Genomic DNA, 24,826 nt, shown 5'->3' on the forward strand with positions numbered 1-24,826 from the left:
GCTATGCAAGGAAAATAACATCACTACCGAATTTTAAGTCTGTAGGACATGCACTTAAAACAAAAGGAAATTTTCAATTTTAACGCCCCGTAAAATTTTAACAGAGAAGAAGATTGCTTAAACAATGCAATAGCCGTTCACAAGGAGATGGATGAAGCATCATAAATGCAACATCCGTTGCTATTGAGATTTTCGACTCAAAACGGGAATTTCGGTCTTAAATCTTGAGAGATTATTTTCGTAAAGTAGGTACTTTCTTAGCGTAAGTCTAAGTAGCAAAAGGAAGATACATGCCCAATTTCAAGTCTGTAGTTATTAAAGTTACTGAGAAATCGTGAATGGTTCATACAGCCTTTACCACTTTTTTTCATTCCTTTAGGGATGGAATTTAAAAAATTTCCCTCCTCAGGGCAACCCTATGGTACGAAAGGAATATTTCCTCCATGTTTCAAATCACCATGTGAAAAATTGAAATCAGTATGGCCGTTTCAGGATTCTAACACGGGTCTTCTAGAAAAAAAAATCCAATTCCTTAACACGCGCCACCTCTATTTTAAAAAAAGAAAACGACAAATGCTGATTAAATCATCTCTTTTTGGTTGTAATGAGTATGCTCGCTTGAGATAAAAAAAAACACTATGCAGTCAAAAAGAAAAATTGTTTGTACTTATACAAAATATTCCTTTGTAAACCAGCTGTCAAGAAATAGTTTGTAATACCGCAGGAAACATATTGTGAATTTGTAAAACACATTGCTATGGTTATTTTTGCATGAACGAAATACGTGTTTGGAATCAATACTGAATATTTCCTGTCGCGCTTACGATATTTGGCACATAATTTTAAATTTTGCAAATGTTTTGTACAATAATATTATTTTAAATCATGGAAAGTATAATTGAATATTCAACAATTCGCTTTTTTTTTGTTTTATCGTGATTATTAATTTGCGCAGTAAATACTGGAAAGCTATCCAGGGAAAGGCCTACAAATAACTTTAACTTATTTTGGGCACTGGAACAACACAAAGCATAAATGTCCGAGCAAGAATCCAAACGTAGTAGTAGCGAGAAATTTTTTTTGTAGCGGTCAGTTGCTTTCATATAAATGTGCAATTTTACAAATATCTGTTATTTTACATGAAAATTTATGTTTCATTAAAAAAAAATACAGCGTAATAATAGTTACGTTGCAAACGGAAAGTTACGCAATGCTGTAAAAATAAAACGATAACATGAGTTTTTTTCCCGTTGTTAAACATATGGGTCATTTGATTGTTAAAATTATACACCAGTGCTAATAAAGTACATTGAACATTTAACACACTGGTGAAAATAACAAATGTTCTAGAAACATTGTTTGAAAGACTTTCATGAGCAAAAACAAAACGGCGCATTCCTAGCTATAGCTTATCGCCAGTATGCGCGTGTTGTTTTGACCGACTTCCTTATTTTTCTCAGGCCCGCTTAGTGTGATGTAGTTCTGTAGACAAAACTAACTTTGGTCGATATTTTAAAATACAAAGACCCTAATGAAAAATATAACGAAGTTAAGATGAGAAGTTGGTGTTCTCTTCACAGTTGTCCAGTGTTCAAATAATGCGAAGAAATTAAATGTTGCATTATTTGTATCTTTTGGTGTGTCGTAATCTAAAGCTGTTTTAAAATAAATTAAACATTTTAATTTTAATGCTCTTATAAATTTTTGTAAAATTTTCATTACTATAGCTGATTGTTCTAAAGTTGCCACTTTATTTCTCCGCTAACAGTACAGGAGTTTTTTTTTTCGTGTAGCAGACAATTCATAGTCTTCTAAGCAAAACGGACTTAAAACATCTATACGATGCTTTTTTTGAATGATTGACCTACGGATCTCTTGACACGCCCTGAGTCAGTGATGAACAAGTAAAACAAGCTGTGACCCGCCCATGTACAAGCCAGTCGCAAGGTTGAAAAGCCTCTGATATTGGTAGTCACTCAATCAGTACACTGTAAAAAAAGTGTACTTTTTACAAGTAAAATTCTTGGAAACCAGTTGCCAAATATATCACTTGTAAAACTGTAAGGCAGAGTTTTGTAAATTTGCAAATGGTACAGAGCTCTGCCTTGCAATTTTAGAAGTGATATCTTTGGCAATTGACTTTTCATGGACTATTTTTGTAAAAGTACATTTTTTTTACATTGTATGGACTTGAAAAATTCGCGTTATTTTCTGGTAACAGGTTGAACTCCACATATTTTCAGAAAAATAAGTCGGTGTCTATTGTTCATCGACGTTGCCACATTGAATCTTACGTTGGATTGCATGTGATAATTTCATTTTGAATTTTGTAATTTTTTTTAATATTCATAAATAATGAGCCATGTTCTTAATTTTGCCATAACCATCATTGATATTGCCTCCTAACCGCATTTGCTAGATATCTTAGCGAGTACTTCCAGTAGCCTTTGGTGTTTAATGAGCATGATTATTCTTAAGTGATGCCTCATCCATGATTTTCAATCATTAATATTTTATGGTAACACTGATTGACCAGTCAGGACGTCTGCAGGTCACGGAAATCCTAAAAGTCACGAAAATACAAAGAAACTAAAGGACTGGTCACGAAAATCACGAAAAACAAGGAAACTGGACTGGTTACGAAAATCAAGAAGACTGAAGGACTGGTCACGAAAGTTACGAAAAAAAACAAAACAAGGAAACTGGACTGGTCACGAAAATCACGAAAAACCAAGGAAATTGGAATGGTTACGAAAGTCACGAAAAAACAAGGAAATTGGAATGTTCACGAAAGACACAAAAAAACGCAAGGAAACTGGACTGGTCACGAAAGTCACGAAAAAACAAGGAAACTGGACTGGTCACGAAAATCACGAAAAACCAAGGAAATTGGAATGGTCACGAAAGTAACGAAAAAAACAAGGAAATTGGAATGTTCACGAAAGACACAAAAAAAAAAAAACAAGGAAACTGGACTGGTCACGAAAATCACGAAAAACCAAGGAAATTGGAACGGTCACGAAAGTCACGAAAAAACAAGGAAATTGGACTGGTCACGAATGTCACGAAAAAAAGTTCTCACATAAACTGTACTGGTGCTGGAAGTCACAATACTTTAATTTCCAGCAGTCTTGCTATCTCACATTTTGGATTTTTGACGCCTCACTGCAGTTTATGGTCGCACGTTCAAAGCTCCAACCACTTGTACACAAATAATTCTGTGTCCATTTTCCATTGGCTGATGACATATTTCATCTTCCTGCCGGATTGCATGTGACTGGGTCATTTGAATTTTGTGATGATGTTATTGGTCTCTTTTTTTGGGGGGGGGGGGGGGGGGGGACCTCATGTGTTCCAATGAGCACGCTGTTAATGTGTAAAATCGTATGCAGACGAGCCTTTCTACAAAATAATAAGGCGAATTTTTTAGGTCTCTATAAACAGCTGGAGACTGTCCGCTTAAATCATGTGGGGACTATCTAACTTAAATTAGGTACTTACCTGCGAATTGTAAAAAAAATTCGTACACCGTACACATATAATTAAAATTCACCTGTTTATAAAAAAAATTAAAATTAAAAATAAATCACTTAAATGTCCAGAAAAAGTCTGGAAATCGGTTCACCGGGTATTTATCTGTAGACATCCTGTAAGTGCAATGCAATGTCTGTGCATCAAACCAGTTTAGTTCAAAACCAGCCGTTGGGTTGGAAATTTTTTTTTTGATCGTGGCTAGGGGGGTGTGGGGACACAACTTGCCCCCAGAAGTTTTAAAGTTATGCCATTAAGAAGCTGGTCCCTAAAACGTGGGAATCCCTCCGCTCCGCCCCCCTATCTCTTCGAGATGTATGGTTCAATTTCCTGGTTGCCCGCCCCCGGGACTTCCTCCGGGGGTCGCGGGGAGGGACGAAGCACAACCCCCCCGTCGTCGTCACGCAGTTTCTCCTCTGGTCGTGCGACGGCCCTTGGACTCCGCGCCATTCCCGTCCCGAGACACGACGTCACGGCGAGCTTGGCCGAGACTAGTCCTTGGAAACCCAGAGTTGCTAACGAGATCACTTGTGAAATTGCTGGACGGAGCTCTTTGCACCATTTGAAATATTTCACAAAGCTCTGCCTTGCAGTTTAACGAGTGATATATCGTTGGTAGGGCCATGCATATTTCGCGAAAAGAAACCAAGGCTAGCTGAAAGTTAAAACACTGTAGCATCGTCTGTATTCCGTGATCGGGCGAGTTTCTTTCAAGTGCACGTCGATTGTTAAAACACCAATCACAGTAAGTCAGTGCGGAAGCAAACGCATACTGAGTGGCTCGATCAAATAAGCCATCGACGTCTTTCGCTGACGGCCGCCAATCACAAGGCATAAACTGTTGGTGCGGATATATCTTGTTGCGATCTAATAGGCGTTCAGGTTTATTCGCGAAGAATTCCTGCCCCTAATCGTTGGGAACAGGTTTTCCAAGGGTTTTCCTCGTGAAAAGTAAATTTTTTTTTTACTATGCAGGGGCGCAAATGTTTAGGATTCGCAAGAGTGCCCGTTCATTACTTGTCCTGTAATGGTGTGCTGTGAATCCCCCCCCCCCTCCCCTTAACTTGCTTGGATGTGACCCTTACTGTGTCGCTAGTTGCTGCTTTGGCGAGGCCGAAGCCGACGGTGTAGGGACTCCTGAAGCAGAGTCAAGACTCGCCACTGAGGAACTGTATAGCAGGGAAGTAGCGGCGTGTTTTTATATGATGTAGGGGCTGGAAAAAAAATTCGCTGTTTGATGACCTTCGGGATAGTCTACACAATCCTTCGTACACTAGCGAAAATAACGCCAGTTCATTGGCACCTGAATTGTGAGTCGTCTGAACTGGTTTTCCCCGTGGTTTGATACTTCTTTGGTTGAGGGTTTCATATTGGCCCAGAGTCGTCCAGATGAGCAGTGAGGCAAAACCTAATTGAAGAGATGCGGGGCTAAGTGATCTAAGTGCAAAAAAAAAAGTTAGCGGAGAAATTATATATACCTATATCAGTAATTTCAGTTTTTGGCACTTATTAAATGATCTCTTATCGCTTTTGAACCTCATGAAAATATCGGATGAGCTTAGATCAGAGTGTGCTGTATTATCGATTTTTTCTAGATCACTTGGCATGAAGAAAAATGAAAAGAACGTTGCAATTTTTTTTTTGCTACTTATCTTTCCTTCGTTGCGCAAGGCTTTAATTATATGCTTGTCACTTGGAAATTATATATTTTTTTTCTTTATTTTTGTTCGTCCCGTTTCTTATTAATCGGTGCTGGTCGGATTTGCGTTTATTTGCGGCTGTGCTACCGGGCGCTCAACTTCCCTCTTAGGAGTGAACGCGGTCGCTCTTATTAAAACGCCTGAAGAAGCTTGCTAATAAGCGCTCCGTGTAATCTGCTTAGCGCACGTGAAAAAAAAAAAGTTTGGTAAGGGGTTGGTGAGGGGAGGAGGAGCGGAAGTCAGGGAAATGAGGTCACACGAGGCGTTCCCTGGTTGCAGATAAACATTATTCCGGTAATAATACGTGTTCTTTGCAGCGGGCAGAAGAGACGCGCGGAATGCTGTGCCGAGGGTTGCAGCCAATCTTCCTTCCCCCCTCCTCTCGTTTCTCACCCCCCCCCTCCCAGTCGTTCTCATTTGTAATAGTTGAACCCCAGGGACAGGGGTTGCCTCCGTGCGAAAGTGTACCACGTGCAGAGCGAGTGTGCGGTTCCACAGCTTACTGCGAGGGTGGCTCCAGACGCGTGCAAGCCGGGCGTTAGCCTGCTTGTTTACTTCGCCGACGCTCCTGACAAGCGAAATTGTACCGTCCCATTCATTACCTTACGTAAACGCTATTTTTTTTAGACATTTAATAACGATGAATATGACTCTTTAATTGTCATTGTTTTTTTTGTACTTTCGACACATAAATAAATTAATAAATTAAATAAATAAATTTAAGTTCATGGTTAGATTAAAAACCGTTGATTTAAAGAGTTTATTTTACAAATATTTCCGCGATATGGAGTTTTTTTTACGCTCTTTATATTAGCTTCACCTATATGTTTGTAACCGACTCCTTTGGGTGCGATTTTGACCCACTTTAAACGGCCAGATTTAATTCTAACTTTGTAGATTTATCGAGGACCGATGACAATACACTCAGTTGATAAGATTATTTTTACGTTCTTAAAATGATTCATGCGATGAGGAGTTTTGATTTAATACAATTTCTTAGACATACACCATTGACGTTTTGCACTGTTTGTCATGGGAATAAATTCATAAATAAGAAATAAAAATGAAAAACACAAACCGACAGATAACAAGCCTAAACCAGCTGATGTCAAACAGAAAAACCCAACGATGAACCTAGACAGGTATTGTGAACAACGCGATGACGACAGCACAAACGAACACATTCAAACTTGAAAATGAGACAGCGTTGTGTTATGCATTATATCTGTTTATCTTCATCGTTGTGTTCGAATATTTGCTGCGTTGCCCAGGTTTTGTTGTCTGTCTACATTTACTGTTATTGTTGAAACTGTCTCGTTGTTAGCCCGCCGTGTTCTTCTATGCTGTTAACGATTTTTTTTTTCATGACTAAATTTCTTCCTCGGAGATTAAATAGATTTCTTATTAAAATATTACCTGTGTATTTTGTTTAGCGAGAAATATTTTCTGTAATATGTATCGCTCGTTAAGTGTTTGTCTTAGGTAGATTAATCATGTAAATATCAAATGCTACATCATTAAAATCAATATTTATAGTTTAATAGTTATTATTGGGTTATAAATTTCATCCATTAAATATAGTAGTTATAATGATGTTGTTGCTATGAAAACATAATGTTACAGATGAGTTGCATTTCAACTGTAAAGTGATTCGCATATGAAACAGCCATAGCTGGTGATTGCATAACCGTGCTTCAATGCAGTTGATTTTTTTTTTCCTTCACAGAATCGTTTAAAATTCCCTTTTGAGTTGAATCGTGTCTGACATGGTACTAGTGCCAAATAACAAGCATATTATCTCCGCTTATATGGTTACAATCTTTTAAAAAAAAATTCCAGTTAAAGACCAGTATTTTTGCTGGTTTCCTTACAAGGCAAAATAACTGGGAGACGTGGTTTATTTATGCGCTCGGTCAGTTTCGTATTAGGAACGTGACAGGACCACCGCTGCCGGCCGAATCCAGTGTTTTATTGCAGCTTGCACCAAGGAGGTTTCATGCTTCAGGCGTCAGCGACTTCCATGTCCAGCTTACCGTTGAAGGTTGGAAGGCAAAGTAGTGTTCAGACATCTTTGGCGTCGATGCGTTCCGCCGCACGCATATGTGAACTGCGCGCGTTGCGTTGCTCACCAGCGCGTTCTCTGCGGCGACTGCCGACCGGTCAAGGCTTCGAGCGCGCGCGCGCTTCACATTGGTGCGCACACGCGCGTCATGCGTGTTGCGAGTATATCCCAACTGACATAACACTTTTTTTTACTGTGCGTCATTAATAGAGACCGGAAAAATTCGCGGATTCATTTCACGATATGATAGAATCCAAACATCTGTACCTTTATATTGCTTCTCTTATTGGTTCACAGTTTATCTGAAGGACTTTGAGCCAATGAAAATCCTTCAACCAAAAAAGCATCGATTCGCAAGCGTCCCAGTTGATAGGTATCACGAGTCAGTAGCCAATGAGCAGGTGGCATTTGACCGAGTGTGTAGGGGATTATGGAGTCTATCCTAGAGGTCCAAAGCGCGAATTTTTCCAGTCTCTAGTCATTAATCATCTCCTTCGTTCATTCCACTTTTTTTCACGCATCACCTTGTATGTACGAAAGAGAGATATTCGTGAAAATGTTATACATTGGTCTAACTACAAAAGTAGTTTATTCGAAATTACTGTACCGAACGAAATGTTGCAGGTTTTTCGTCCCAAGATTATTTCTGACGTTTCTTTAGTTAATTATTAATCTTGGGCGTTACTCTTTACACTCTCCAACCGCTATCAACTGAACGCACGTGATTAATTAATTTTCTTTCGAGTATTTAAATTTTAGAATGATTTGTTCACGATGAAAGTTTATTCGATGGGTTTTTTTCAGCCGGAGTATCAATGTTGATACATTCTTTGAACGATTTTTTTTACAAAGGAGGAACATTTATTCGATATAATATCTTAGACATGCGTCATTGTTAGAGACCGGAAAAATTTGCTGGTACTATTATTTCGTGATAAGTTAAAATTAAAATAATTATATATTTTGCTGCTTTAGTTATTGGTTCACTTTTAATCTGAGGTGCTCTGGGCCAAATAGATACCTTCAGTCAAATAAGTATCGAATCACAAGTTATCCAGTAGAGACGCCTCACGAATCAGCAGCCAGTGAACAAGTAATGTTTGCCCAGATATTCAGGGGATGGTGCACTCTGTCCTGGAGATTAAACACGCAAGTTTTTCCAGTCCTAGTTCTTGCTGATTCACGTTGGTTGTCACAGAAAAATGCTCCAGGAACGGACATCAATTATGGATACAATAACACTCGGAGGGCAAGCCAAAATTTTTCGATGTTTGGACAACATTGATAATTCCGTGAAATGAATTTTAGTCAGGGAAAAAAAATTATGGCAGCACATGCGAACACAAGAGGCTGACAATGACGATACATTTGCATCATGAACAGTAAATACAACCACAGACGAACCCAATGATTAAACTCGACAGATAATCTGGAAGACGCAACGAAGAACGGCACGGAAGAACATATTAATTAGGCTTTCTACACTGTTAATCACCTTACATTCACGAAGAACGCTTTTTACAAAATATCCAGGTATTATCGTAAATTTACGGCTTGTCTTTGAAAATTTACGATTTTGAGTTTAACAATTTTTTCCAACACGAATCAACAATAATAATCTTATTATATTTTTAAAAAAGTTTAGAATCTTGTTGAAGATACAGCAAAAAAAAAAATCATTAAGTTTTTCTCCCACGCTTGTGTTTGTCTTGTTTTCAACGAAACACTCAACGCAAAGTCTGAAACAGACGTAGTTTCTACACTGAAAGAAATTTTTGTATATTTTACAAGGAAAATCCTTGGAAACCCTGTAGCCAAGGATATTTCTTGTAAAACTACAAGGCAGAGCTTTGTACCATGTGCGATTTTGCAAGGCTCTGCCTTGTAGTTTTGCAAGAAATATCCTTGGCAACAGGGTTTCCAAGAATTTTTCTTGTAAAAGTACAATTTTTTTTTTTAGAGTGTATGAAGATTGAGCTATTTTAGATTATGAAGAACGCTTCGTTTATTTCAGGTAAGTTTTTCGTTGAAAAAATCCGTAGATTTACTGTAATTTCTAACAGTGTGCGATGAAACGTCTGTCAAGTCGGGAATAGACGTCTTGATTACGTCACCAGAACCCGAACTGTTCGTCGAGGGGCAGACCTGACCCTTCGACCTTTACGTGTTGCTGAGAGGACAGCAGCCGTGACGCGCCTGCGATGATTCAAGCGACGAGACGTGACAAGTCTTTTTAACTTACTCCTCCTCGGAGATGGGAGATGGCGCGTTTGGTGTCGCTCGACTCCCCGCGTCGACCGATGGCGTGCGATCACGCGAAACTTCCTCGCAAGTCACATCACCGCAGATATGTTCATCGTCTCCCGACAGCGACAGCCATCTCAAATATGCCGTAAGAGAACGGTACCTGGAATAGTTGACCGCCTTCCCGGAGGTTACGAAGTTTCTAAAAGAAAACATTAGTTGAATTGGAGTTTCTCACAGTGATTCCCCTAGTTTGTCATACCAGGTGACCAAATCAATTTTTAATTCCTTTATTTTTATGTTCTGTAATTTTTAAACTGTTTATCAGATGTTTTACCAACGACCAGCTACGCTATGAATAGAGTCCCGGAAATTTCGTGGATTCCTCTGGCCTCAGGATAGAATTCAATGTTATAGGTGTGCTCGACCCATGTTTCCTTTCCCATTGGTTGATTAGCGAGAACATTTTTATCCTTGTTATTTGGCACTACCTGATTCGCTTACTTCTCTCCTAGCTGGACATCGTTGGCTCACGGTCGTAGAGGGGCGTGTTCAGATAACTGCGGTCCAATCATGAACACAGTGCGACAGTGTGGAGGTTTGCATTCTAGCTTGCGACTAAATGAATGCGCGAAAATTCCGTGGCTCTAGCTATGAATTATCTTTTTATTTTCTAAAGTTTCCATAATTTTTGGTTGATGATTACGTTTAAAAGATGTTTTATTATGTTTCCCACTGGTATGTATAAACTAATGCTTAACTGTCTACAAGAGTAAGTTGTGGAACTTCTTATTGTTGTTAAACTTTTTAAGGCGAATTATTTAAGGCTCAGTGACTGAGAAAATAGTTGTAGCGGTAACCATTATTTTTGTTGAAGTTATGCCAACCAAATCGCACAGGGATATTTTGATCATAGAGTTTGGTTTTGGATTACATTATCCTCCAACAAAAATTTCAGCTGTCTTTGCTCCTACTCAGAAGAAAGAAAAAAACATTTCTATACTTTTACAAATTATTCCTTTAGAAACAATTTGCCACGAAATAGTTTGTAACACTACAAGAAAGCTATTGTCACTTTTTACAACACATAGCAATGGTTATTTTTGCATAAAAGAAATACGTTTTTCGAGATACTAATGTGTATTTCTTACGAAAATTGGTACATACTTTTATATTCTAATTGATATTTCATTCGAGCCTAATTTTTCTGATCCACACAAAATTATTGGATTTTTTTTTTCGTGTTTATTTAATGTGCGCAGTTAATACGGGAAAACTATACAGGAAACGGTTTACAAATATTTTTAACTATTGGCGGTAATGGGACAACACAAAGCATAATTGCCCAGGTAAGAATTCGAACTCAGTATATCTGCGAACACTATTTTGTAATGATACAGCTGTTTTGATGTAAATGTACAATTTTACAAATATCTGTAATTTTACATGAATATTTCTTGTTCAGTTAAAACGAAGACATTTTAATGGCAGGAGAAAATAAGCATTTTTTCTCTCTCTCGCCTCGCCAGATATAGAACCGTTAATATTTCGCCTGGTCAGATATTAGAATAGGCTCTATAGTCCCTTGTATTCTTTGTTGGAATTAACATTTTTACTGATCCCCGGGCTTGTGAGACGTATAAACGAAATAGTAATATTGTGACTGTTTTACTTCTTCATTGGCCCAGAATAATTGGGGGGCTTCATTGTGAGCCAATAGTACAGGCAGAAAAAATGTACACGTGTTCTAATTAAACTTGTCTCTGTATATGTAAACAAGTTTGGTCTAACCGGGGAGTGAAAATCAACAGAGACTGGAAAAATTCGCGGCTTCATTGACCTCTAGGATGGATGGACTCTACAATCCTTTACGCACACGGAAAATGCCACCTCTCATTGGCTACTGACTTGTGAGACATTGTGTCTGAATTTCTTGTGATTCGATACGTCTCACGTTGGAGGTTTTTCAAAGTCTCAGAGTCCTTCTAGCCAACATAAGCAGGGAAAAAGGTAAACGTGTTAGGCTTCTAGTCTGTCGCAAAATGAATTAGCGAATTTTTCCGGTATGTCCTCATTGTCTTATACATAGAGACCGTTAAAAATTCGCGGATATGCACAAAATTCAAATAATTTTATCACTGTGCTGCGTCTGTTATTGGTTAACAGCTAATCTGGAAGAATGATGCCCAATTAGAGACCCTCAGTCATGGTAGTGTCGAATCACAAGTTACCGAGTTGAGACGCCTCACAAGTCAGCAGCCAATACACAGGCAACGTTTGCTCAAGTATGCAGAGGATCGTGGTGTTTATCCTGGAGTTCATTAAACCCGCGAATTTTTCCAGCTCTTAGTTATACTGTCTCTGCCTGTGTACAACTTGTCTAATAATTAGGGACCGGAAAAATTCGCAGGTTCAATTACCTGTAGGATTAACTCCATAGTTCTACGTGCACTCGGTCAAATGCCACCCACTCATTGGCTGCTGTCTTCTGAGACGTTCCAGCGTAGCAGCCTGTGATTCTATAAAGCTTTGTTAGGGTTTTCTCATTGGCCCAGAGTCATCCAGGTGAGTTGTGAACCAATAGCAGAGGCAGCACTGAAGTAAAATGATTTGTATTTTAGCCTTTTGCAAAATGATTTCGCGAATTTTTCCGGTCTCTACTAATAATTATAGAATGGAAAAATTCGCGCTTTCAATGACCTCTAGGATAGACTCCACAACCCCCTACACACTCAGGCAAATGCCACCTGCTCATTGGCTACTGACTCGTGACACCTGTCAACTGGGACGCTTGCGATTCGGTAATTTTTTTGGTTGAAGGTTTTCCATTGGCTCAAAGTCCTTCAGATAAACTGTGAGCCAATCACAGAAGCAATATAAAGGTACAGTTGTTTGGATTCTAGCATATCGTGAAATTAATCCGCGAATTTTTCCGGTCTCTATTAATCATTAACTCATGTATAGAGACATGCAAAATTCGCGGATTCATTGCGCGATAGGCTAGCATCAAAACAACTATACCTTCGTACCGCTTCTGCGATTGGCCCACATTTTATCCGGGGAACTGTGAGCCAATGGGAAACATTAAACCAAGAAAGTGCCGAATGATGGACAGCCTAGTTGAGACGTCTCACGCGTCAGTAGCCAATGAACAGGTGTCATTTCCGCGAGTATTTAAAGGACTGTGGAGTCTATCCTAGAGGTAAATGAATCAGCGAATTTTGCAGGTCTCTACTCATGTATTAAAGAAATAATTCCCCCCCCCCCCCCCTTGAGTGTGTTAACCAACTGGCTGCGCGTGTGACTGCCCTGATTGTCGGCCGTGACGTCGCGGTGAGTGTGTGTTGGTGCGGGGAGTGAGGAGGGGAATGACCTCCGCGCCATTAGGCCCCGCGTGCCTCCGGCGCCGTGTCCCGGCATGCCTCGCGGGCGCCACGGCCTCTGGCACCGCCTCCTGCCTCTGGCGCGGCCCCCTGCCGTACCGCGTCGTCTAAGCGTCAGGTAGAGACCGGAAAAATACGCGGATTCATTTCACGATATGCTATAATCCAAACAACTGTACCTTTATATTGCTTCTGTGATTGGCTCGCAGTTTATCTGAAGGACTTTGAGCCAATGGAAAACCTTCAACCAAAAAAAGTACCGAATCGCAAGCGTCCCAGTTGACAGGTGTCACGAGTCAGTAGCCAATGAGCAGGTGGCATTCGCCCGAGTATGTAGGGGTGCCGTGAAGTCTATCCTAGAGGTCATCGAAAGCGCGAAGTTTTTCCAGTCTCGAGCGTCAGGCAGGTTGCTCTTGTCGGTCAAAACTTTAATAATAATAATGTGAGCTAGTTAGTCTTTCAGTACTCGGAAAGTTCACGTGTTCTCATGTTGCAAATACACTTGTATAGTGCGAAACTCGGACACGAAATTTTAGTTGAATTCTTAAAAATAATGGCGAGCGTGAAGAATATAAGCGAGTTGTATTTTCAACTACATTTCTGGACGCGAATCACACGTAGTTTCCGCGACCGCCGCTAGAATTCGCTGCCGGTGCAGCTACGTCGACTATCGAGTCATTCCATTTGGCAGACAGAACTTTTAAACTGTTTATTTAATGAAACGGCTCCGATAAAAGCGAAAAACACATGAAAAAAAGATACAAAAGCCCGGCTTTGGAGCCGATTTTATACAAGGAATTTTATTGAAATTTTGTTGAAATTCATAAAACAGTTAATAAAGAACGTTTCCCTTTGACTTATTGAACTTTGGTTTCGCCATCCGCCCTCCGCTGGCAGCACCATGGTCATACATTTCCGTTCCATGCGACTTTCGTTTCATTCTCGCATTTACTCCTACCAAATGCCGTACATCGAGAGCTCAGATGTTACGCTCCAGCAAGATTTACCCGAGGATCCTCTGGACATCAGCGCTGCAATGCGTTTATGCGTAACTAATGCCAAGGCCCGGCATTACCGCTGTCGTCAGCAACATTAACGTTGGACGCAATTTTAATATTTGCGTCAACATTTACTCAAGCCACCTTGCTAATGCTTTGGCAGCGCAGTCGTCGGTAGGCGTTCTATTTGACAGTTTTACTCCTGTATCTTCGTTAACGTTATTACAGATTGTTAGAAATCATGCTTTTTTTTTTTCGGTACTGTGTTCGTGCCTACAACTTTTCGTCCGAACTTTGGCTGCTTCTGAAGTCATTTGTACGCTAAACCTTAGCCAGTGCCGTATTTAGCAAGACACGTGCATTTCGAAAGGAGCACTGCAGTGGGTGTTCAAGTACCTATCGTAAACTGTGGATGCAAATGTTACCGGGGATTCCTAGTTGTTGTGCTAAGCGATGTTTCTTACTTACACTTAGCGTAACTACTCGAATTTGTTATGGAGAATGCTCATAACAAACGGATTGGCCTGGATTACGTGTGACTATAGCAACAGTAACTCGTTAGCAAATTATCCTCGATACATAATGGTAATGGTTGTTGTTTGTAATCCCCGAGCGAGTAGAAGCATAGCGATTGTCGAGAGAAATAAAATACAATAACATTACATCTCCAGCCCTCGAACACCGTAGGATATTTTAAATTTGAAGGATTTGAGATTAGGTAGAGAAAAATGATTCCAAGAAAGTGATTCGCGTAATAGTTGTAAATTAAAAAATTCTATAATGACAACTCTGAAGGTTTATTATGTATATAAATGTTTTTATTCTTACCAATCCTAATACAGTTTCTCAAATTTATTGGGTTTTTTTAAAATATTTAATATAAATATATAAATAAAATTGCAATACATAATGATTCGGAAAACTTGGTTCGTGAAATGAGCATTTATGTTGTTGACAGTTTTTCTAATACCATTAGTTAATATTTGATTTCGTATACATTATTTTATTTTCATCCCTTGACAACCAGATCCGGATTTGACCCATTACGGCCATTACCAATTAAAACCCGAAAATTAGGTTGCTGCTAGCAGAATTTCCTATTGTGGAGGGTGAGGGTTTATTTTAATAACTCGTTTCATAACGATGATTTGATTGAGAGTTTTTCCAGCGGTTGTCGGTATGTTAGTACGGATCGTGGAGAGAGATATTTTACCACGTGTTCACTGCAAATGCGGGAGGCTACACGGCTGTGCCTTTCTTTGATAGCGCGTGGGAAATGGCACAAGGTTTCTTCTTTTCACTAGAAGCTGCCATTTTAGTTGCGAACAGCAATCCCACGGACGACCTTCCACTGTTTTCCGACGCTACGTTCGCGAATGCAATTTCGCGCGCTGAAGCTCTTCGCAAGGCCAGGGAAGTGAAGCGATGTTTGCAGGCGTTCTTTGTATTTGGCCGCAGGAAAGTCGTTTACAATTTGTTTGTTTGTTTGTTTTTCGCTGCAGCTTGCGCGTTGTAAATGCGAAGCGCACGTGTTGAACTAACAACTGCGCGTCGGCAGCTTTTGTAAACTACCTTACTCTGCAGCGGAAGGCGTCCGTCTCAGGTATGTGTGTGAGTATGTGTCTGCATCCTCCCTCCGAAACCAGTCGAAATTTAATCTCGATCAAATAGATGAACGAAATATTATCTTAGCTGTATCATTTACTTATTCTTAAAAAAAAAAATACTATCAAACATTTAAATCATGCAGTAGATTACCATACGTAAAAAAATAGGAAAATTATTTTAAGGAAATAAACCTTTACAACGAAAATTTTCAGTTTAAATCACGTATGAGTAGGGACAACTGTATTTCGCGATTTCATTTCGTGTCAAGGTACTTCACAAAATACTGTAGCTTTTCTCCTGTGGTTATTGGCTGAGGTCGGGGAGAGGTGTCGTCCCGCTCTTGACGGGGCCAATGAGAATGTGGTCACCGTACTGCTGCACCCTCACAATTTGTCATGAGTCTTAGAAAAAGCTACAGTGTTTTGTGAAATACCTTGACATGAAATGAAATCGCGAAATACAGGTGTCCCTACACATATGTATTAAAACAATATATATTGCATTTATAAGCTTTTTAAATATATATATGACTTGAACAAATGAAATCACCTTAAATATTTCATTCGGTTTTGTTCCCTTGACATATTTCTGCTGCTCTGTATTTCATACGATAGTAATTAGATAACACACATTAGTGAAAATTTGGATTCTTTTTTCTATTTACAATTTTATGCGCATGTAAATTATACAAACAGTTTATATATTGGATATATCACTAAATTATCAATATAGAAAAATGAGTACAATATGTCGTTATATTTTCATTCATGTAATTTTTTTGAATTAAATAATATAATAATTTTTTGAATAGCTATATATTTTGTAATTTACTATCGTAATTTTTTTTTACTAGTACGAATATAAAGTATGTAGGCCTACAAATATTTGTAACATCCTTATTTTTGGTTTAGAGCTGCTATTGGCAACGATTAATAACACTGTTTTAATCCGACTCTGAAAACACGCCAGTCGAAGGTCAGTTCGCAATAAGTAGAGAGAGACCTGTGCGAAATTCGTTTTTGAAGTTAGCCTTCTTTAGGCGCGTTATAAAAAAAATGATGCTATTGAATTTTACGATGCGCGCGCAGCATGCAACAGAAATTGATAGGATGGAGGAAAAAAAGGCTACATACCAATAAAATTTATACATGTGCTTTTAAATCATATACTTTAGTGATTTATATTGAATAATAATATAATTAAAAGCATTTATTTAATATGAATATTAGTGATAGAAATTGTGTTTATAAATCTTTTCAAGTTTATTTATATAAGGGAGATTATGTTACCGTGCGTATAATTCAGTGGCATTATACATTAAAAATATTACATTATAATTTAATAAATAATTAAATTAGAATAAACATTCAGTATATTTGATTGAAATCAATTAAAATATTACTCGATTATTTTACTAAGTTAAATAATTATTTTTTACATTTTATATTAATATTTAATAGTTAATTTTATACATTTTATATCAATACTAGCAGAACCTGGCAGAAGTTTTCGTGCCAGATGGATGGTTTGTATTTAATCTAAATTCTATAAAGTGTTTCAAATGGTACCTGATCCATTTTAAAATCACTCACCAATTAATAATCACAGTCACAATCACTATTTGTTGTTAGGTGTAAGGACAATAAAAATCACAATATACCAATTTTCATTGCGATCGTTTGAACGGTGTAGAAGTTGATTCGCTGCAGCGTCATCTAGCGGTTAGTTACAAAAAAAATGTACAGCATAAAAACCTTCTCCATGAAAAAAACACTTCAAATGTGCCAACTTTCATGATGATCGGTCAAACGGTGTCGGAGTTTATCATAGTCATACATACATACCAACATTATATATATTGAGCACTGAGCATTAAATTAAATTTCTTTAATTTGATGGAATTTAGAATATCACTTCAGTCCTTTTACTATTTTATTTCTCTTAATTATTTGCATTCAATATTAGAGTTAGTTTTTTTACTAGGGTAGACCGGGGGAAATCGGGTCAATTTTTTGAAATTCCTGAATAAGTATAAAACCAATATTAATTTACCATAAAATAATCTACAGTAATATCAGTCATACATTTATGTACATATTTACATACAAATATTAGCCAATCTTCCTTACGAATTGACGTTAAACTTGATAAAAGGAAAATGAAATGTTTTGACCCGATTTGGACAGAAGTGGGGTAAATCGGATCACAAGTGGGGCAAATCGGATCAACAGATTTTCTTTACTGTTTTGACAGACACATTCCACATACAAACTGTTTACACTGAAAAGCATTGACACAGCGCTCATGGTACCACATTTTACAAGACTGGCACTGAATCCAGTCTCCAGCAGTGCAGCTTCTGATGTCTTTGTATGCAATTTTGCACATGTTGCAGAGAACATCTTCCTCATCATCCTGGCCTTCTTCCAAAAATTTCCAACTCTGATGTGTTTTTTGTTTTTGTTCGCTTCTTCGTCTTCAGAGGTTCAATTTAGCTTTGCTTTGAACTTAATTTAACACCTGCTTCTTGCTTTTCAATTTCCTGGATTCCAACAATGTGCAATTCTCTTTTGACAGTAGCCTGAGAGAAGCAACAGTTTTTCGTTCACCTATTCTCTTTGGTGTTAATTTTTCCGGTGTTGGTAACAGGCATCTCACTTCTTCTGTGGTGCTCCTTCCACTTACATCTTTGGCAGTGAACTCGTAATTCTATATTTACATGGATAATATTTTCATTATTTTAACATGTACTAAACTTCAATATTATTATAAGTACTTACAAATTTTAACTAAAGTTGAAGTCATGTGCCTTAAATTCATTTTTTCCACTTATTTAGAATAGGTCTTAACTTAAAAATTGAGAAAGAAGAATAAAGTGCTTCACAATATATAGCAAATATATGAAGCGACCCGATTTCCCCACTGTATGCAGTGACTCGTTTTACCCCAACGGCAGCGACCCGAGTTACCCCATTTCGCACTTTAAAAAAAAGAAAAATATTATAAATTCTGTCAAACATATAGAGCTTCAGTAATGCAGAAGAATGTTAATTGGGTACATATTTTTGTACTCCATTACTTAAACTACAATACTATTTCGAAATGCGAACGTAAAGGCTTATTTGAAACAAAATAAAACTTACATTGTTAAGAATTTTCCACTTCAGGACTACACAGGTTCGGGTTCATGTCGCACAGACTACCAGAATGTTGTTACAGACGATGTTTGCCTTGTAGTGGACGGTTGTATAGACAGATAACAGCACTCCTTGGTAGGTTCCGTAGACTCCAGTTCATTATTTCGCCGCAAGATAGCAGATCTTGTTACGATGACCCGGTTTACCCCGTGACCCGATTTCCCCAGGTCTACCCTACGCCAAGTAAGTAAAACTTCAAACGCGCGTACGTAAGTTCAAACGCTTATTTTTTTACAGGTACCGGGATGAACTCCACACATTTTGCACATATAAGTCCGTGTCTATGTTGAAAGACTAGAAAATTTCGCGAGCTCAATGATATGTAGGATAGACTACACAGTCCCTTGTATTCTTGGGTTTGAGTCACGTGATCATCGGATCCTGACTTGTGGGACGTATAAACTTGGATAGTATGTGATTGTACTTATACTTCTTCGGTTGAAGGCTTCTCATTGGGCCAGAGTCTTTCGAGGTTCACCGCGAGCCAATAGCAGAATCAGCAAAAATGTATCCTTTTTTGAAATAAGGGCGCGGGTTGAGTCCTTATTTAGAATATTTAGTTGTTCACTAATTGCATTTTTATGAATAATTATTGAAAAAAGATACAATAAAAGATTTTTACTATGCGTTAATTGGCTGTAAACACACAAAAATTTAACTTCTCGTGAGTTACCTTACGCTGTTAGTCTGACAAAAAATTTAAATATTGAATATTTACCCGACTACTTGTGTTTTGGGTTTTTACAGCTGGGGTAACATATATACCGAAGCGCTTCAGTATTGTTCTCATAACAATGTCAAATCAGTAGAGACCGGAAAAAATCGGGGATTAATTTCGCGGTAGGCTAAAATTAAAACACACATACCTTTGAGCTGCTTTGCTATTGGCTCAAAGTTCATCTGAACGACTCTTGGCCAATGAGAAACCTTCAAACAAAAGAAGTATCGAATCATATGCAAACATGTTTAGGCAACTCACAAGTCAGCAGCCAATTAACTGCCATTATTTTTCCTGAGTATAAGTAAAGAAAAAGGATTGTTTAGTCTATCCTAAGTGTCAACGAAACAGCGAATTTTTCCAGTCCCTTAAATCAGCAAAAAAACAAAAATACATATATTAATTGAAGATGTCTCGTAGTAGAGCTGAGCGAAATGAATACGTGATTTTTTTTTTTTTTTTTTTTTTTTTCGATATTTACGTATCTTCCATTTTTGTGCTGCCACCTTTTACCTTCCGTCCGGATTGCTTGTTGAGTGGGTCGTTTGAATTTTCGGAAAGTTGTAATTGGTAGGGACGGGCATTTTTCGCGAAAAAAATCTTAACGCATATTAAACTGCAACAATACATACCAGCACTAACAATTTCTTCCTTGTGATTGGCGGCCGTCTGCGAGAGAGATCGATGCTTTATTTGACTTAGCCACTTAGGACGCGTTAGCTTCCGCACTGACTTACTGTGATTGGTGCTGTAACAGTAGACATGCACCTGAAAGAAACCCACCCAATCACGGAACACATGCGATGCTACAGTGTTTTAACTTTCAGCTGGCCTCGGTATCTTTTCGCGAAATATGCATGGCCCTAAGTCATTGGTTCCTCGTCCTTTGGGGGGGGGGGGGGGGGGCGTGTCAGACATACATATCGGTCCATTTAGAACGCCCTGTTGTTCGGAGAGGTACGCTGGCATGCAGCCCAGCCTCCACGCAGATGCCTGGGCTCCCTGGACGCTCGTCCGGAGGGGTCGCCCCTCGCCGCGCGACGAGATGCCTCTCTGCGACGTGGGGCTTGACCGTGGGCGAGCCGTGTAATTGGGAAGGTCGCGCCGTCCGCTGCTGGGTCGCGCCGTAACTCAGGTCCCGGGGCGGAATTACCGCGTTCCTCTATGACCCGCGCCCCGCGCAGGCACGCGGCCTGCATACCCCCCTAGCCCCCCAACCCCCCTTCGCTGTCGAGGGGGGAGGTCGACTGCCGCTGACTTGCCGCGTGATGAGTTCAACCTCACGACGGCCGGAAAGTGCGGTTCTCCCCGCGGCAGTCATTACGGTCATGATTACGTTGAGACCTGCAAAATTCGCGGATTCGTTTCGTGATATGCTACAATTCAAATAATTATACCTTAGCGCTGCTTCTGCCACTGGTTCACTGTTAATCTGGAGTAATGAGGGCCAGTTAGAGACCCTCGCTCAAAGAAGTGTCGAATCACAGACACTCAGTCGAGACGACTCACAAGTCAGCAGCCAATGAACAGGTGGCATTTGCCCGAGTGTGTAGAGTGTAGTAGAGTCTATCCTGGAGGTCATTGAACCCGCGAATTTTGCAGGTCTCTAATGATTAGTAGAGACTGGAAAAATTTGCGGTTTCGATTACATCTAGGATAAACTCCACAACCCCCTACACACTCAGGAAAATACCTCCTGCTCATTGGCTACTGACTCGTGACACCTGTCAACTGGGACGCTTGCGATTCGATACTTTTTTGGTTGGAGGTTTTCCATTGGCTGAAAGTCCTTCATATAAACTGTGAGTCAATCACAGAAGCAATATAAAGATGCAGTTGTTTGGATTGGATTATAAAATATCATGAAATGAACCCGCGAATTTTTCCGGTCTCTAATGATTAGAGACCCGGAAAATTCGCGGGTTCAATGACCTCCAGGATAGACTCCAATATCCTCTACACACTCGGGAAAATGCCAACTTATCATTGGCTGCTGACTTCTGAGTCGTCTCGACTGGTTGGCCTGTGATTCGACACTTCTATGAGTGAGGGTCTCTAATTGGCACTCAGTCCTCCAGATTAACAGTGAACCAATGGCAGAAGCAGCACTAAGGTATAATTATTTGAATTTTAGCATAACACGAAATGAACCCGCGAATTTTCCGGGTCTCTACTAATGATTAGGGGCAGGTATTTTTCGCGAACAAATGTGAGCGCCCATTAGACTGCAACAAGGTACACCCGCACCAGCGGTTTCCTCCTTGTGATTGGCGGTCGTACAAGTACAAGAGAAGTCGTTGCTTATTTGATCCAGCCACTCAGGACGCGTTTGCTTCCTCACTGAATTACTGTGATTGGTGTTGTAATAATCGGCATGTACTTAAAATAAACTCACCCAATCACGAAACACAAACGATGCTGCAGTGCTTTATCTTTCGGCTGGTCTCAGAATCTTTTTGCGAAATATGCATGGCCCTAATCATGATCGTTATTAGAGACTCAGATATTTCACTGATATATTTAACAGGTCGAAAGAATGAAAAAATTCCGCGGTTATTTTGCGATTGGCTAAATATTCAAATACACGTACCTTAAAGCAGCTTTTGAAATCGGTTCACTGTTCATCTGGACGACTTCTTTGCCAATTGAAAAACCCTCTAAACAAAGAAGTATCGAATCACGGGTAAAACATTTCTTGAGATGACTCACAAGCCAGCAGCCACTGAACTGTCGTCATTTGTCCGAAATTACAGAGGACTGTGTAATCCATCCTGAAGATCATAGAAGGGGGGAAAAAAACGAATTTTGCCAGTCCATATTTATCGACATCCTGGAAAGTCAGGGAAAATCAGGAAATAGTCAGAGAAAATGGAATATGCCAGGGAAATTTGACTTGAAATCCTGGAAGTCAGTGATGGTAATTTGAGGGGAATGTCATTCTCCGTAGCATGCCATCATCCAGACTGTAAAAGCATGGTGTCTAGTGCATAGTTACACACTATAAAATGGCGTATGAAGGTTGTGTATGAATATCAAAAACAGATATATGTTTGCGGGTGGTGGAGGCTGGGTGTTCTTTGTTTAAAAAAATTGCAAAGTAGGTGAATTCTTTTAAAAAAACGATGAAATAGTCAGGGAAATTTAAAACTTACATTCAGCGAAATTCGGGAAAAAGTCTTTAATGATAACTGTCTGTCAAACGACAAGTTAAACCCGAACACTTGTATGTTTTTTGGTACGTTCTCAATTTGAACACGCACTGAGCTAGAACAAACAAATAACTAGAGAATGGGAAAACTCATGGTTTCGATTGCCTTTAGGATAAAGTACACAGTTATGGCGGATTCGTTTTGCGATAAGCTAACATTGAAAAACGTACATATGGCTTTAGGCAGCTTTTGCTATTATTGTCTCCTCACTATTCATCTGGACTTGAAGGTCATCGAAACAGCAAATCGTTCCAATCCCGAATGCACTACCAACGAGCCAACCATCCCGCCTCGATTGACTCGTCATTGACATTTAGGCAGCGGGACAGTTTGTTTTGACATTTTTATTGACTTAGACTTCTTTGTGAGCATTTTAGACGATTCTAATTCACAAACTTGCCCTATCCGGGACGCTAACCCAGAACCCTTCGCACCGAAGGCAGGCGTGATAACTAATTAGGCTTCGGTGGCGTTTACCGTTAGAAGCTATTAAGATAAATCACCTGAAGATACGGGCTGAATTCCAAACACCCCCCCCCCCCCCAGGGCCTAAGATTGTACTCGAAAAGTGCGTTAATGCCTGTTGTGAAGTTATTGCGGCGCGGCGTAGAGGTCTCTCTGTCTGTCCCTATCTCTCTTTTTCTCAGCCTCCCACGGAAAAGTTAGCAGTTGTTGACTCATCACCACTAACGACTGAGAAAGTCCTCCAACAGTTTCAAGGGAAAAAAAAAGACCAGCACTCTTCTGACGCGCTTCTTAGAATGGTTATGGTCGCGAAGAACTCTCTTGGCAACGAGGCGTACTTCCATTGCCTCGCCCTAGCGTCATATCTTCGGTCTTAGCTATTTCGTCTCTGCAAAGTTAAAGTTTCCGCAAATGTTTAGTGTTTGCGTTTGTGCGTGTGTTCTGGGTGGGGATGAGGGAAGATGTAATAATCGTATGAACGAAGCATGCGAAGGGGAACTTCATAAGTGAATAAAACAGTACTGCCAAGGACGTTCATTAGATTTCATGGTGTGAATTTATATAAAAAGAAATGAGCTATTTAGTTAACAAATATGACACCAGCATGGCAGCTGAACAATTCGGTGAAGTGTCTTGTACTGGGATCACAGGAGTGCAATGTGAGTGCGCATTGCCATGGACACGATGTGAATAAAATATTTTTTTCCAACCAATTCTCCTTCGACACATCTGTGGCGTCAGTATGACAGAAATGGCGGATGCGACAAAATTTCCGATTTGTTAAGTTTTCTATTTCTATCGCGTCGCGGGCAATACGTTGCTGAAATGAGCGTAAGTAAAGTATTTGGGTTTTCTAATGATGGTTGCACTGGTGCATTGTTTATTATATTAATACGTGTTTTCTTTTAAATATTTTGTTTACTAAATTAATCTGCGAAATTTAGAAAGGTATTTACACACAGTCATTTTTCCGAGTGAATGTTAAATTTGAAAAAATATATGAAAACATGGGTTTACGGAAAGTGTTACGTGTTACTAAGAAGATTCATGAATCACCTCAAGGTGACAGCACACATATAATGATCGGTAATTTGAAACCTTTTACCACTGACTTTGTTCGGCGTGTATAAACTATCATGCCAAAAACTGAAATATTATTTTATTGGCAGCCTAAATGAGTATCGTACATGGCATTTTGTAATTATCTTAGTGACATGCAGTTAGACTTCAATTTTAATTTTAAAAATACAGGGTCACCGCTAAAGTCACGCAGAGGTAAGTTACTGACTAAAATACTGTATCTCAATTCACTTCTGTACGGAAAATGTGATTGTAGGCTGTTTGAAAAACTTTGCGTATTCGCAAACCTTTTAAGCGTGAAAAAAAATCCAGATGCCATATGATGCATATTCGTAGGACACCGGGTGTTTGATCAACCTTTATTCGAAGCCAAGAGTCTATGCAGGTGGGAAAAAGGTTTTTTTTTGTGGGGGGAGGGGGGGGGGAAGTTGCCCTCTTCTCGAAGTGGAAAAAAAAAAAACGAAAATTGTAAACAACTAATTTTTATTTTTTTTTTCTATGTTGCTTATTGGTATTTCAACACTTTGAAATAAGCTAATTACAAAATAGAGACACTGCAGTCTCTGTGAAAGTCATAAGAACAATAATCTTAGAGGTTTTTTTTTTTTGTAATTATTTAATATTGTATAGC

At 39.2% G+C, this 24,826-nt stretch overlaps 1 protein-coding gene and 1 long non-coding RNA gene across 2 annotated transcripts in view; one reads left to right on the forward strand and one right to left on the reverse strand.

The window, feature by feature from the left end:
- LOC134530465 (uncharacterized) overlaps nt 1-24,826 on the forward strand; it is a 226,649-nt gene that overhangs the window by 81,198 nt on the left and 120,625 nt on the right. The window lies entirely within an intron of this gene.
- LOC134528602 (uncharacterized) overlaps nt 1-24,826 on the reverse strand; it is a 72,576-nt gene that overhangs the window by 34,929 nt on the left and 12,821 nt on the right. The window contains exon 3 of the mRNA XM_063362354.1: nt 20,403-20,603. Within this exon, the coding sequence (XP_063218424.1) occupies nt 20,403-20,603 (201 nt within the window). The remainder of the gene's footprint in view (nt 1-20,402; nt 20,604-24,826) is intronic.

This window comes from Bacillus rossius, chromosome 1 (assembly GCF_032445375.1).
Source record: "Bacillus rossius redtenbacheri isolate Brsri chromosome 1, Brsri_v3, whole genome shotgun sequence".
Taxonomy (NCBI): Eukaryota; Metazoa; Arthropoda; class Insecta; order Phasmatodea; family Bacillidae; genus Bacillus; species Bacillus rossius.